Below are 16,100 nucleotides of genomic sequence, written 5' to 3'. Positions count from 1 at the left end.
TTGATGAAACTAGCTGAGGGCTACACCTTTGCCCTGTTATTTTGTCCCCTATAAAACTCATTTAGCATGTCCTCTCAGTACCAACATGGCTACTGAAACCACTGTCTGCACTAACGACTCCTTCTTATAATCAGTAATCATTCTACAGTTGAAAATAAAAGTGCAATTCTCTGCCAAGCAAAAGCGTCCAGGTACAAAAAAGGCCACTCCCCGCAGAGAAGGTGTAAGGTTTGGTCAGCGGCTAAGGTTGATAACTGTCAAAGTGTGATTCAAGCTACCTCAAACAGAACAAATCAAGAGGATGCACAAGTTTTTACTCATCTCTACCTCACTGTGGCAGCTAAAACAGCCAATAAAACCATGTTCGTCACATTCCCACTGATAGCAGTGGTGTCCTTTATGACAGAAGTAATGTCCGTAGTCATTTGTAATGTCTTAATGTAATGACTCCTGAGGGAGGTCACCGCGGAGACCCCTGTCCACAATATTCAATGAATCAATGGTAGAAGCAGAGAGTGCAAATGCCTCACTGATGTCTTCCTCTGGCTGGTCAAAGCCTTATATAAAGCAGATTATTTGTAAAATACTTTGGAAAATGTGTATATGCTAATTTTGTACAGGCATGAGTTGCTCCACTTTGCTCAAAGTCCAATACCATTTTGCTGGAGGAGAGGCTTGAGGAACAGCAAATTGATCATCACTATTGTGTTTTATGTTGCTGTTGTTATGCTCCTGTCAGCCGCGAAATACCCTGTCAAAGAGGTTTTGAGGGGGCTTGTCTATACTTGTAGACAGGATGCATTTAGCTTGTCAGGTTCTTTGCAAAGTCTGAAGTAACATAAAAAGAAAAAGCTGCGGTTTTTTGTATTATTATAATCTGTTATTGTAAGACAGTTACTAAGCCTTTCTACAGTACTTTTTGTCAGGGTTTAACGCTAAGACAAACTAAGGGGTGGGGCAAGAAAGGGCAATGAGATAAGCTGAGGATTAGGATGAAACACAATGACATAACATCCAAAATCTCAGAGTAAATATTCCTAGTTCACGTGTGCTGTGGTGTCATATTTGCGTAGTCTTCTGGGTAGTGCAGTGACAGGAACGTGAGTCGGAGGTGGTGCGTGGCGCCATTGGCTCGGGGGCCTGCTCTGTCTCTCTGTCAGTGTCGCTTCTCCTCACTGCTCCACTGGGCTCCACCCGCCTCCCCGTTTCGAGCATCTGTGCCCTGCCCTGCGAACACCGTGGGCCATGGTCAGACCGCGCCGTACAACCATATGTGACCCATACGTGTGAGGCTAAAAACAGCCAGTGCGAGAAAAAAAAAAAAAAAAACGCTCCAAAGATAAGACTAGTGACCTGACAATGGATTCAGAATGGAGAGTAGTTTTTTTCTGTCACAATGTTTTGCACTATAGCCACGTTTCTAAAACCAAACAACAGTTGAAATTGTATTTATTTACTTCATTATGTGCTTTTCTCCGTTGGACCTGTGCCGCCGCAGCAGTCACCAAGCACCAATTTACTTGAGTCAAATTGATACAGCAATCTCATCTCAGTCTTGTATTATTAGTATTGATTCTGGCTCTTGTTCATCAATATCTGTATAAATGATACACTGGCGTGGCTTGCATCTCACTGCTCGAAAATTTGCGGACAGCCTGAGATTATAAGATAACATGTTCCTCTTCCTCTGCCTGCAACATCATCAGCTGAACGAGCAGACTCTCCATTGTCCATCTGTGCACAGAGCATAATCAAGCTCAGGTAATCACTGTGCGCTCCGTGGGCTAATTGATCTTAATGAGCCGAAATCACATTATAGTGCAGCCGTCCTTCCTTTTATGTAGGATGTGTCATTTTTAGTCGCACGCTCCTTGGACTGAGAGGGGGCGTGTCATCGATTGGATTTGATAACTAGCGCTGATTAAAGGTGCAGTGCCTTGATGTACAGTTAGTGCTCCTCTGGGAGTGACCGTTGGCTGTTTGTAACCACCCGCCCCACTTTCCCGCTGCCCTTTGACCCACCGCAGCCGCAGGATGGGCAAGACTGGCCGTCATGCGTCAGCAAAGCACTGTGCAGTATGTACGCTCCTGACCAAAAAAAAACAAAAGTCGCCACCTGGATTTAACTGTTCTGATCTGCAGCTCTGCATGGCAACACTGTGCGCCCAAAGAATGAGATCAGCTGACGACCTGACCAACCTGAATGACCATTTTTCCATCAATGGATTTCTTCTTCCCTGATGGCACGGGCATATTCCAAGATGACAGTGCCAGGATTCATCAGGCTCACATTGTGAAAGAGTGGTTCAGGGAGCATGAGATATAATTTTTGGTCTTACATCTAAAGGTCAGCACACACTACACGATTTTTTATTATTATAGATTCTCAGTCGCGTGGCTAGTTGGAGTCATGTCTGGTGTAGTGGGGGGGTCACGACTGGGCTGGCGTTCGAATCGCGTAGTGTTGGCGGCAGAAAGACACGACTAGACTCTAGTTGCAGGATTTTTAGGCCTGATTTTAGATGCACAGGAGAAGTGTGAGTGATTATAGTGTCCCCAAAGCGAACACACAGAATGCAGCGGCCAATGAGTGAAATACAGACAGAAAAGCACTTTTTCTGTCATAACAGCAGCACAAACGGGGAACTGCACAACATTATATCACCAAAAGTTCACGAGAAACACCGTTTCTAGCTACATTTAGACCGGAAACAGAGTTTAGAGGCGGCACTTGCTGACTTTGGAGGCAGACTATTCAGCTACTTCTGTCCACGAGCCTCTCTCCACTATCTCTACTGTCTCCTCTGGCTCTGGGCTGATGCTCATCTCCTTCTCTTATTAAATCCACTGAAATTTGTGCCGCTTCTTCATGTCGCTGATTTTTATTTCCATTTCACAGAACTATAGACATGTTGAAGGCTCGTACCTGCAGCACTGAACAGTGTGTTGTTGTGACCACATGACACTGTTGACCAATCCAGACACACATGTGTTTTCCACCCTCACAAACAGAGGCCTATGTTTGCTGATCTGTGGTCAGTTTTTGAATCCGGAGGAGAAATGAAGCCGGAGAGAGGACACGGACGCACCGCTGTGTTATAATGCCGCAGCATCAGCTGTTTGACAGACTTGTGTGGTGTGTCCACTCTTACGGTTCGTTAGTGTGAACCCCCAGTTATTCTATAATCGCACTAAATCCAGTGTAGTGTGGACCCCCCATTCTTTATAAAATCTTTTAAGACTGAAAAATCGTGTAGTCAGTGCTGAGCTTTAACCCCATTGAGAATCTTTCTCACAGTGGTCACACTCCCATCATTCATACAAGATCTTGGTAGAAAATTAATGCAACACTGGATCTTTTGGAGAAGCTTATTGAAACAATGCCACAGCTATGTGCTGTCATCAAAGATAAAGGCAGTCCAACAAAATATTAGAGCGTGTGACATTTTTGTGCCAACTCTTTTTTTTAGGTCAGGCAGTGTATTTTATAGATATGGTACATTATTATATCATGCTGCTTCAGATGTGTGTTGAATTTTGTGTGAGTGGCATTGTTTTTGATGAAAATGGGTGGGAAAACTGTCTTGAACCGTCTGAATATTGTATATTAACAACATAATTGCAATATTTAACCTTACGATTTCAACACTGCAAGTTTATTGATTTGAAACAAAAAATTCAAATGACAAATTACAGCAAAACAAGACTTAAAAATGCTAAACCAGCCGCTAAACATGGCTAAAATTATCATAAAATAATCATTCAATCATAAAATGAAACATATGCACATTTTGCCAATTTGCCATGTGTTTTGTTGCACGCTGCTGGGCAAAGAAATATGTAAATCTCAGTCAGATGGAAGACCTCAGTGATGTTTCGATGTATTGTGGCTTCCAGCAATATGCATAATTTGTCATTTGATATGGTGATAACTATCATTTTGCAATATGTTGTGCAGCCCTAAACTCGACCAGCTCTTGTTTTGACGCATGCCTGCTCTTTATGCATGAATGAAAGAGCACACAGGCTCTGCCACTGTCCAATAGTGATCACTGCAAAGGCGCAATAAGCAGATGGAGAGTGTGTGAGGAACAACATTGAAACAGCGAGGGAGCGACGGGAGGAGGAGGGGGAGAGGGGTGGACAGAGAGGCAGCGGAGACTGAAGCAGCGCCTGCATCAGAGGAGCACACACGCTCATCCGGACGGGAGCGTACAACTGTTGGAGCACGTCGCTGCTGAAGAGAGAGAGACATGAGAGGGATGGGGGACCGCACCACCATCTGACTCTCAGAGAGGAGAAACCTGCAGGGGGACAAGACGCAGAGGGGCTGTGTACGGGAGACTGGCTGAGATTATGCGCGGGGCAGAGAGCTCATGTGGAGTCCCCATCTTTCGCAGTAGCAGCAGCAGGAGCAGAAGCGGGAGGGTCGGCAGCAGTAGCAGAGGAGCTAGCTGTAACTGCAAAACAAGGAGCCCAAACTCCGGCGTCGGCGTGGGAGCAGTGACGCGCCGCAGCCGTGGACGTAGCAGCTCTGTCGGATGCACCTGTAGCTGGAGCGCAGCCTGGAGCCCCCCCAGCGAGGGCGCCCACAGTGTCCGCAGGTGATTGACCAGTGTGGCTGATGAAGGCCACCTGGATCCGCCTGCTGAAACGAGCCAAGGGAGGTCACGTCAAGAACTCCGATGCCTGTGTAAGCCGCGCTCTCTCTGCTTCCGCCCGCTCAAAGTTACTGCGTTCTGTGCTTGCGTGTGTGTGTGTGTGTGTGTGTGTGTGTGTGTGGGCATCCGTCAGGCGCAGGTGGGGTCGGGCTGGTTATTGGACAGTTATTACGAGACACCGGCCGTTGTTATCAGCGATCTGTCACATTCTCGGCGCCGCTCCACATCACCTCCTCCTGACCTGTGTGCTCCTCCTCACACCTCAGCTTTTGCAACAAACACACCGGCATAATCTCTTCACCCGCACTTTTACGCGGCTTTGGTCATTCACTCCCGCTCCGAGGCGCCTCACCACTTTGCTCCACACAGCCTCACGTCGAACACAAAACCCACAATGACATCTCCAGCCTGTTTACAAACTACAAACCAGAATTCTCAACAGGGCGAAATGAGTTATTCATGCAAAGGCAGAGAGTAGGGAGACTGGGATGCAGGCACGTGATGATTGATCTGCTGCATGTTCGTATTGACACTAACAGGAATAACCTTGCATTATGCAACATTACTGTATGGGGGACATTTGTGTACATCGGCGGAGGGGAGGCAGAGGTACCATCCGTCTTTGCGCGCGACGCTTTGGTAATTCTAATCAGGAGCGAGTGAAGGAGGCTATTTTTAACTCAGACGCCACTGTTATGGTGCAGTGAGATGAATGGAAGCGCTTGTGTGGGTGGCGTAGTAGCGTGCAGGTGAGGATAGACAGCATGGTGTAACTCCGCTGGGTTAACAAAAGATTTGGATGGGTGCTGTTTTGATCTAACGTTGTCATCATGCATCTTTAAATAGCCCCCCCACCACCACGCATCCACAAGCTTTACTTTGTGCTGTGCAATTATTTATGATGTATCTTTATATGGCAGAATGCATGATAAGGGCAAAGGACTTTTTCTAGCTTGTATGTGAGTTTCCATTTATAAGCATGCATATTTGGACACGGTGTTCTTGAACGTGTCCTCCACTAGGCTGTTTGTCATAAAAGGATCAAAACAGATCTGCAGGCTCATAGATACACTAAGGATAGACAAGGAGCTGACGGTAATTCCAGCAAGGACACTTTATGTTCTTTGGCGCGCTTCTCCACACAGAGGAAGTGTCCACAACTTTAGTGGTAACAAGCTCCAATATGAAATACAACACAGAGGACGGGAGGGCTTCACTGCATCAAAAAGTGTAGGAGGGATCTGTAATGTGTGTGGAGGATTCAAAGATATAAATACTCCCCTTGCTAAAGAGATGGGCTATTGACAAAAACGTTGAGGCACACTTACAAGAAGTTGTGAAAGGTCGTAACCTGGTAACCCCTTCCTTAACCGAGCAGACTTTCTCCTGTTTGGCTCTACCCAAATTGAAAAGCCTCTTGACAAAAAAGACACAAAAGAGGAACAAAAATGTGACAAAAACGCAAACAGAAACACAATGAAAAAAAATGGCAAAGAAGTGACAACAATGCCAGGAAAAATGTTTGTTTAGATGAGTTTTGTAGGTCAAGTGAGGCGTTGCAGTGGCCTATAGGCTGTGACCTTATGGATTTGGGTAAAGCTGAATTGGAGAACATGCACTCGGTTAAAGCGGGGGTTAAGAGGTTAATATACTTTTGCCAAAGCATTTCAACCAGTGCGTTTTTTTCTCGGGGCTTTCATCATAATTTAACACGAGTAAAACCCATGAATAGTATCCTGTATCTGTACCTGTATCCAGACAATCCATCTCCTCACTGACCCTTTGCTCCTCGAAGGTGTGCACTTACATCACTTTGATTCTAAAGCCTCCACATAATGTCAAACTATCATCTCTCAGTGTTGACCCTCAACTCTATATAGATACAGAGATACTTATCAACAACCTGACTGAAACCAACCAGTGCCGGGGACGTCATACTGTACCTTCCTTGACAAGGGTTTTTTGTGACTTATTGTTTGTATTGTCTTCTCACCATTGACTTTCCACCTATTCCTGTTGTTGTGAAAATAAGTCTGATTATTCTGGCACTTAACCCTATCAGTGAATTGCTTTGATCAGAGCCCAGCACTTTCAGAGCGTTTGTTTTCTCCACACAGCTAAAAAAAAATAAGGCTAATGAACTAATTACTACTCATTTGCATTCGGCAGATAAGAGACCACTGTTATCAGTTGTTGTAGTTTTGTGCCTTACATTTGTTGTTGAATGGGATTAGACTTAAGCCTATAGAAGATATGCAAAAATGAGAAGTTGTTGTTTGTGTTTTTAGTAACATTTAATAATTGAATTTTCACTGCCAATTGCTCTGTCTGTTAAAATGTCTAAACACTATAGGCTTGGTTACAGTTTGTAAAGAAGCTCTGACATTACTCACGTGAACATTCATAGTTGACTAATGCAATCTCCTCCTCTGAAAATGCATTTGGGTTCATGTTTGCTCCAGGACCTACCTTTAGAATCCAGATGTCCTGTTTAAAAACACCGGAAGAGTCTGGGGGAACGATCAATAACTAAAGTGAAAAACTATTGAATATGGATATGTCACTGAAGTGGTTGTGAATGTGTGTTGCAGGGTTCGGCCGACTCGTACACCAGCCGTCCCTCCGACTCCGATGTGTCCCTGGAAGAGGATAAGGAGGCAGTGCGCAGAGAGGCAGAGCGGCAGGCCCAGGCACAGCTCGACAAGGCCAAGGTTTGTACCGACTCCCCGCAGAGCTCAGGACGCTTCCAAACACAGCAGGCTGTCAGTGAGGCTGCGAGCGAGAGGCGTGACTCATGAGGTCGGGCTTTGAGAGAGAGAGACTGATCAGGAATAACTATTAACTCACTTACAGCAATTCTTCCTTATTGTATTTAAGTTCTGTTATTGTATCCAGCCCAAATGTTGTCCTAGCCTTAGAAAAAAAATATTGTTGATCCATTGATTCTCTGATCTAAAGCTCTTGACATTTTGACATGGACATCCAGGAACTGTGGTTAAAGTTTGTTGATGTGAGAGGTTAGGGGCCACTGGGGGCTCCTCTTTGTTTAACGGAGCTAAGCCTGGCCCGTGCTGCTTCGCTCTGGGCCACAATTAGCATCACATAAACAAGATACACACACACACACATACACAACAAGACCAGAATAGCAATTAATGCTTTCCAACCAAATCCCAGTTCAGATTTATGCCTTTGATGTGCGAGTCGATGCTCTGGTTTGAATGCACTGCGCTCCTTCCCGCCTCAATAGGCAGCTCGTGAAGCTCTCTCTAAGAAAGTGTCTCAGATTGGTTTACTGGGTGTTTAGTGTCTGTAACACCTAGTTCGCTGACTCCACTCTCAGCTCAAAGGCAGTCGTTCTTTCTTTCTTTTTTTTATTCTGTGCGGTATGTCTTATAAAGCTCAAGCGACGTTTTGCCCTCAAGAAAAACATGCCAAGACTTTCGGTTTGTGTCATTCATGCACGCTGTTGGATCTTTTCACTCCCCTCGTACTATACAGACTATTTCACCTTGTTTCCTATACATTTGTTTTCAAAAACATGCTGTACCAGTGCTAAGGAGTTTAAAATGTGAATCTCTAAAACTTATTGATATAACATGAGGACAGAGGATACCTGACAATGTGTCCATGGCAATTGTAGAGTAGAGTGAGACAAAATTATTCTGGCACTTACAGTATGCTAGTGCTATGCTGCTGATGTTGGGATTTGTGACTTTGGTGTCGGGTTGGAATGTCCCCTCCGGACCGGGACATGACAGATGACTGGTTAAGTGTTGCCTTGCTGTGTGGTCACAGGAGAGAGCATCCCGAGGTCAAAGGAAGTGCAGTCTTTTTACGAGCACTGTTTCTATACGACTTCAACAGCAGCGTGCCGCTCATATTTGTAACTCCCAGGCCCTAATAAGTCCTGTCCCTCTTAATCCCTATTCCAAATCGACATTCCATCACCCACGGCTTGTAACGTCAGCGCTGTGGTAATAAAGACGATAGGAGAGTCACTGTTTGGGGGTGTTCTGTTTTGAATTCAATTAGCAAGTTTGTAACTGCAATTAGATCTGCGATTTATTTGTTAAAATCAAGATTCCTTTCACATTGAACATTTTAAACACATTCAGGAGCTCTGATATTTGAGAGGAGACTGAAATATAAACTGCTGAACACATTTGTAGGTCTAAACTGTTGGGAAAGCCAAACGTAGACTTAGATGTTGTCGAGAAAATGAATACCCAAACAATTGCAGCCATTGCTTCAATGAGTATTGTGGTCTACTTCTGTCAGTAAGAGTTGGTAATTTAGTAGGACGTATCAGACAGCTTTCGTTTGCTGACAAATGGGTTTGTGAGCTCCCGCTAAGGGGTCTACGGCTGAACATCAGCATGTGATGGACGGCTTCTCTTAGAAATCACATTAGTATGAATGGAAAACTAATCGCATTTTTCACATTGATTTATTCATCTTGACATATATACAGTATATCTGGAGAATATTGTCCAACAGTGTTCTTGCCTTGACAAAATATAGATCTGGTCAAATGTAACACTATGAGAATTAAAGGGGGGATTCTATGTAAAAAATGTTTGTGAATATTTCATAAACAGGCTCCTCTGTAATCGCAGGTGTGAGGAAAGCTCAAATCAAATATTGGTTTTACTGATAACAATTGTAATATTTGACTTGACATTTTTTTGTTTTGTTTTTTGAGCCAATTATCCAATTAGGAAGAGAAACGAGCCCCACTTTCAGCTTCCTATAAAGCGCTGTTATTGTGACATTTATGATGAATGCTCCTCTGTTTTCCTGATATCAGCCGGGCCCCGCCGTACACAAATATAATGGCATAAATAAACATGTGCACTGAGCGCTGGTTGAGGTAATGAAGTGCTACATCTGTAATTGATGCGGCGTGTGCTTTCTCTGAAACACTGGCTCTCACGTTTCAGTCTGTCACCTCAGCGCCTCACACGGTCGCACACACCGACACAAACTACTGCTCTAATTAACACCCCATACAGCGGTGGGTTACATGTACACACGAGGGTTTCAGAACTCTTTTACTTATTTCTGTTTTGTTATGTCCTGAACTGATATGGAAATCTGCACGATGAAAAACTAGCAATAGAGTTGTGCGATAATGATATTATTGTGATATTTTACTGAAGCATTTCAACACAGCAGATTCCATTAAATTTAAACTAAAATCTTTAGCAATTAGTTTTTCTTTCTTTGTCTCTAAAATTGTCTCAAAAGCAATCCTATATCATGGCCAAAACAAGGCTAAAATCATGACTAAAACTGAACTTTTGCTTGTTATATTTAGATTATCATTAACCTATAATTACACATGAATAAATAAAAAAGGTTAGAAAAATTATGATAAAACTTTATGTTGACATAAGATTCTGCACACCAGTGACGGTGGACACACTACCATCAATAATAATAGAATTAATCTCATAATAAATTAATAAAGCAAAGCTATGGCTGTATTCTCACCACATTAAATGAATTTGACATGCTTCCCTCCCTCCGCAGCTCGCGGCGCACACAAACCGCTGCACAGAATTCATTTCCGATCGATCTCCAGCATCCAAGGAGAAACAATGTGGGAATGTTGATTTATAGCGCGAGTGCTGCTAATGGAGGGGCAGAGGCATGTAAGGTGGCAAATCAACAGCCGCAAGGCCACCATATCAGTCAGAGCCTGCACAAAGAGGGCACCGATGTATTGACCAATAAAATATTCATCGAGAGATGTGATATGGCTGCGCCGTGTTAATTGGCCGTGGTCCATCGCTCTGTGTCCTGGGGGTCCCAGTAACAGATAAGGCTTCTCCAGGGCACACTCTTCTCTTCCACTTTTTACATGTTTTCATTCTCCTGCCATGATTATACTTCAAAGGCTAAAAAATCGAACTGCCAGTTTGATTGCAATAGAGCTTCAGAATGAGTGGTTAAGTAGGCCTACAAGAATGGGACACAATCCATAAACTAAATTTATCTACGCTATTTATCTGCACCGTTTTATATTATTTATGTGCTTGTGACTAGATTTTACTAGATCACAGAGCACATTTTAAACACAGGAGCAATAACATTTAAACTGTTAAACCAACTCATGAACCACATTCATTTCAGAACATAAATGTCTAAACTACAGGGATAGCAGGTTTTATGCACAAGACCCCATATCTGTTGGGTGCACAGGAACCTTTATACCCCAATTACATCAGCTTTTGTAGCCACCCTAACTTCATATTCAACCTCTATGTTCCCTGCATCCTGCCTCCAATGTCTCTTTCCCCTTCGGTACAGCCCTTATGGCATCCATAATGAAGGCAGATGTTACATAAGAAGCCACCTAGAACCAAGGTGGTTTTTACATATTCATCTTCCTTTATGTAAACTCTGACCGCAGCTGGGTGGGACTGCCTTAAAAAAAAAAATCGCAATTAGGCCATGTATGCGATGTGACAGGACACAGGGGTGAGAATTACATTGACTACACGCACTAATGGTCTCCTGTAGTACCTTCTGCACCCGTGTGACTCGCAGCAGGCAGCACCAAGGTCGCCCCGTCCTCTGCGCCTCTGTCTTGAGAGATGTCACTAACAAGCAGCTTACGCCAGGCACTGAATATTTACTCGCCGGGGGAGGGCTTTCTCTCATAAATTACGGCCATAATCCCAGCTAGTTTATCTCACCTGTTGTAATTCAGCCAGCTGCGGCGGACAGCGAAGGCCGTGAAAGGCAGACACTTGTCCCCTGTAAAGGCGAACCTGATTAATGACTGTGTGTGCACATTTCCCCTCAGCCCCGCAGCTTGCTCTTAAAACCCGCAAGAGATCGATCCTAACAAATCTAGTCACTGCCTATATCTGCGGAGGAGAAGTACATGGAAAATATCTGTAGTAATGCTGGGGGTTACTTAGTGCAGTGGGTCGTCTTCTTCAGTGGTTCCCAACCTTTTGCATCTGCCGGACCCCTTCTATTGATCCTGTGGCTACCCCTTACCTCAAGGTGTTGCTGATTTACAAATCAATCGTGAGGTTGAGTGGGTCGTCCTATAGCCGAGAGGTTGGCAGTTTGGATCACGGCTCCCGCAGGTGCACGCTGTCGTCATGTCCTTGGGTAAGACACTTTGCCTCCAGTGTCTTCTTAAATTGGCGTAAGAATGCGACTGTGAAGGGGTGAGTGGTTCCTTCATATACAGCACTTTAAGTACCTTACGCAGGTGGAAAAGTGCTATATAAATGTAGGACCTGAAAAGAGTCACAGAAACAGAGTGGCGTTAGGAGAGTTTTAGTGGACATGAATCGTGATTGGGGCTCAGACCCCAGCGGAAGATTGAATTAACGATATGAAATACAGACCCCCCCCTCGGAGTCTGGGTACTGGTGGTGGTAGAGGATGAGACCTGGGGCGGCCAAGGAGAGGGAAACGGGGATCAATGGATGGGAAAGCTTAATAAGGGGATCCTGAATGGCGGTGAATGGCTGAAGCAGGAATGTGCGGCTGATGTGATTGGTTGTCGCGAAGTTGCGGCCTGAGATGGGGCTATAATTGGATGATTGGCTGATTGGTGAGGCGATGCTGGCGATGAGGCAATAAATGAGTGCTGCAGGTGGGTTTTCTAGTTTGAAGCTTCATTTAACTCCAAATCCTATCCTCAAGTAAAATATGATTTCGAAAAAACTTGCTTAAACTGATAATCAAAAGTATCCTTTACGATGTGCATATATATCCCCAGGGGTTGGGAGACATTTTTGTACTTTCACACTTAAAAAACTCAAGTGATTAAAATTCTAAATTGTAATCCAATCTCTCTGTAAGCCTCATTCAACATAGCATGGCTAGAAATAAAATGGCTCTAGCCAGTGCAATATAAAAACCCCAACATTAAGGCAATTTCCTTTATGTATGTGTTTTAGTTTAGACATGGTTTACACCCTGTTTGGATCTGCTTTAGTCCCATTTTACACCTAGTTCAGTCCTTATTTGACCTTGATATAGGCCTGGTGGTACTTGGTATGAAAAGTGTGAGAACCACAATGTCACTCCATGCTGTAGCCTGTTTTTTGTAACACACAGCTTTGTAAGTGATATTTTCAACATTGTAGATCTCCTGAATAGTATTTGTCTGTTTTTTGACTTGGTGTTTGCTGCAGCATCAAAGCACAGATGCCAATGCCAGTTTAGCACCACACCAAACATCGCACCTCCTCCTATAAAGGTCTCTCTCTCCTGCGCCTCTGTCATGTGCAGGTAAATATTGAGCGTGCAAATCTATGGCGGGAGATTACTTTGTGTATTGGTTTTGGCTCTCGGTCGCCTCCTGTCAGCCTCCGCGCGCTCTCAAAGGCCCACCGAATGTAATCTGGTTGTGGGCATGTCCAAGCATCGCTGCCAGCGCTGCCAGGCTGCCTCCACGATTATGTCCCAAAGCATTTTATGTAATTCTGAAGGCATGTGTGTCTTACAGGGGTAAAACATTCAGTCTTGTAAAACCTGCCCAGATAGATTTGAGGGTTTAAACGCGAATGACATTACAACTGATCTGTCTGTTCTAAATCGATTTGTGTGTATTTTTGTCCCAAATAAATTGCATTGCAGAGATTTACTCATAAATATATCTCTGTAAAAACGTGTGATTATAATAAAAGCCCTGAGAGCATTAGGGGTTTTTGGCTTTTTACTGGGATCTCAATCTTTTGGAATCTGTTTATTGTAGAGCCATTCAGATATGAATTTCAAAGGGTACCACTGAAATAGTAAAGTAAATAAAAAAGGTTTGTGGCCTAAAGACTAAACGGCTATATACAAAATCATTTTAGTGCAAAAACAATTCACCTATGTGCCTGCTCTGCTCTACTCTTTTTTCAATAAATTAGATCTTTTCAAACCGTTCATGTTAAAAGATTGGTCTCAGTCAGATATGAGGAGTGTGGCAGAAGCAGCACAGGAAACACTTTACTGCCTCAATAAGCCTCCAGAGGAAGGTTGCAAAATGACTTAGCTGCTGATTTATCCACCTTTCACACCATTGCGGTAGGGCTTTGCTATAAGAGGTAAACAGACCAGGACTGAAGCGAGGATTTGTCAATAGTATGAATGTAAGACTTCTTGGTTAATGCAACCTCCTTGTCCCATATCTTTCAGACCAAACCAGTTGCTTTCGCCGTCCGCACAAATGTCAGCTACAGCCCCAGTCTGGATGATGATGTCCCGGTTCCAGGCATGGCCGTCTCCTTTGAGGCTAAAGACTTCCTGCATGTCAAAGAGGTGCACTTTGATCTAACATCGTCATATTCAAACCTATTCTACGCGTTTGCTCACCGCCCTTAATTCTCCCGCGCAGAAATTCAACAACGACTGGTGGATCGGGCGTCTGGTAAAGGAAGGCTGCGAAATCGGTTTCATCCCCAGTCCAGTGAAGCTTGAAAACACCCGTCTCCTCCAGGAGCAGCGAGCCAAGCAGGGCAAGTTCAGGTACAAACGCCGACTACTATCACCCACTTGGCAGCCGCATAAAGATTTCATCATCCTCTGACTCTCGCTCTCTCTCGACACGTTTCTTTCCGTTTCAGTAAATTGGGAGCAAATTCCTCCTCTAGTTTAGGTGAAGTGGTTTCAAACTCAAGAAAATCTACTCCTCCGTCGTCTGGTAAGTCAGTGAAAAAGGATGTTTGATTACACTTGTATCCAGGTAAGATAGCGCTTGTATATCTTAGTTTAAAAGCTTTTATCATCCTTTGCAGTGGGTTCAGCAAGTATAGAGCACATATCTCAATGCATTGCTATGTTAATATGTTTGTGGAGGCCCTCAGCAGAAGAACCCATTTGAACCCACTGTGCACACTTGATTGAAAGCCTTTATAGCCATGTTTAAAGTGAAATCTCTGAGATGTAATGAAAGATGTGGCGAAACAAAAGCTTCACTGTCATTGATTTTCATGTGTGTAGTGTTTGTAAATCCAAGTGTCCGGACGTGTCGTATTCCTGCCCGGTGTAACGGCGCTCTTGTGTGTCTGTGTGCGTAGCCATTGACATAGACGCCACAGGCTTAGACCCAGAGGACAATGAGCTCCCAGCCAACCTGCGCTCTCCCAAAGCCAGTCCAAACACTGTCACGCCCCTAGCAAAAGAGAAACGAATGCCTTTCTTTAAGAAGGTAAACGCGACAGCCCTGCGCCCCTGTCTGTCGTTCCGCACGGCTCTCGCTGAAACGCCCATGGCTGCCCTCTCTCTCTCTCTCTCTCACTCTCTCTGTTCTGCCCGTAACACCGTCCTCTGCCGTTAACGTGCATGCCTGTTCTTAACCTCTCTCTCTTTCCTCTGCACCGCAGCTAAGCAGAAGCAGAAGTCGGTAAGTCGTAGGGAACACTGCGCACTCAGCAGGGTCACTCACTCTGTAGCATCCCTCTGTCCTGACCTCTCTTACCCCTGACCTTTTCACTGACCCTGAGAACTGTGCTGTGATTGTGTTGTACCTGTGTCGGTGAGACATCAGTTTACGGAACCAAAAATAAATATATACAGCCAAATATATAGCCATTACAGAGAAAATGCATGAATTAAAAAAGAGTATGAGAGATTTTTTATGAACATGGGCCATGTCCACAGTGCCTATAATTATGCCCGTAGCAAATACGCAGACATTTAAAGTTAATTACAAATAAAGAGCAATGCAAGTATAAAAATAGGTAATACTGCAAACTGAAAACCTATTGCATGCTTTAGGTTCTAAATCAACACTATAAAGGGGATGCGAGCGGGTCACAGCATAGCAACACAATTAGTCGAAAGTCTACATTGTTATTGATTGGTTTGTCACTCAGTCTGGGATGTTGAAGGTTCTATTTCGGATGAAAATTATGTTAGCCTCTGAAAAGAACAACAGAAAAGTGATGAGAAAGTGACAAAAATGTGTGATGAAAACGCATCAAAAAAGCCAATAAAGAGCAACAGAAAAGTGACAAAATGTGACAAAAGAGCAAAAAAAAGTGACGACAATGCAAGGAAAAAGATCCATTTCGATTACTTTTGTAAGTCTTAGCTTCCAAATGAAGCATTACTCTGGCCTATAGGTGATGACCTTAAGGGTTTGGGTAAAGCTGAACTGTAGAAAATGCATTCGGTTAGGGTGTGGGTTAAGAGGTGTAAGCCAGGTTTTGTTTTAGTTTTGGTACTGAAAAAAACTCATACATCCAACTCATACATCCAACCCTAGCGGTCACAGAGTTTCCCATGCGCAGACACGTATTGAACCACGCTATGATCAGTCGTCTTTCTCAACAGCTGTCCATGTAGGCTTTCGTGCTAGTCAGCCAGAGTGCGCATCAGTTCCCACAACCTCCCTGGAGGAGGCCTGATGACGGCAGCAAACATGAGACAAAAACAAATACAACTGAAGAAAGAGACTAGGAAGTGCAATCGCGT

General features: G+C 44.1%; 1 protein-coding gene across 5 annotated transcripts in view; it reads left to right on the top strand.

The window, feature by feature from the left end:
* Window positions 1-16,100, top strand: part of cacnb2a (calcium channel, voltage-dependent, beta 2a) — a 44,186-nt gene that overhangs the window by 21,215 nt on the left and 6,871 nt on the right. For 4 of the 5 annotated variants that reach the window (XM_079576197.1, XM_079576201.1, XM_079576199.1 and 1 more), the window contains 5 exons: window positions 7,253-7,372; window positions 13,821-13,943; window positions 14,020-14,150; window positions 14,249-14,325; window positions 15,008-15,027. In XM_079576197.1, the coding sequence (XP_079432323.1) occupies window positions 7,253-7,372; window positions 13,821-13,943; window positions 14,020-14,150; window positions 14,249-14,325; window positions 15,008-15,027 (471 nt within the window). Of the gene's footprint in view, window positions 1-4,137; window positions 4,694-7,252; window positions 7,373-13,820; window positions 13,944-14,019; window positions 14,151-14,248; window positions 14,326-15,007; window positions 15,028-16,100 lie in introns of those variants that run through there. The other variant, XM_079576198.1, reaches the window with a different exon arrangement.

Source organism: Gobius niger (genome assembly GCF_951799975.1).
Source record: "Gobius niger genome assembly, chromosome: 18".
Taxonomy (NCBI): Eukaryota; Metazoa; Chordata; class Actinopteri; order Gobiiformes; family Gobiidae; genus Gobius; species Gobius niger.
The sequence above is the reverse complement of the archived record's forward strand: the minus strand, read 5'-3'. Positions and strand labels throughout refer to the sequence as shown.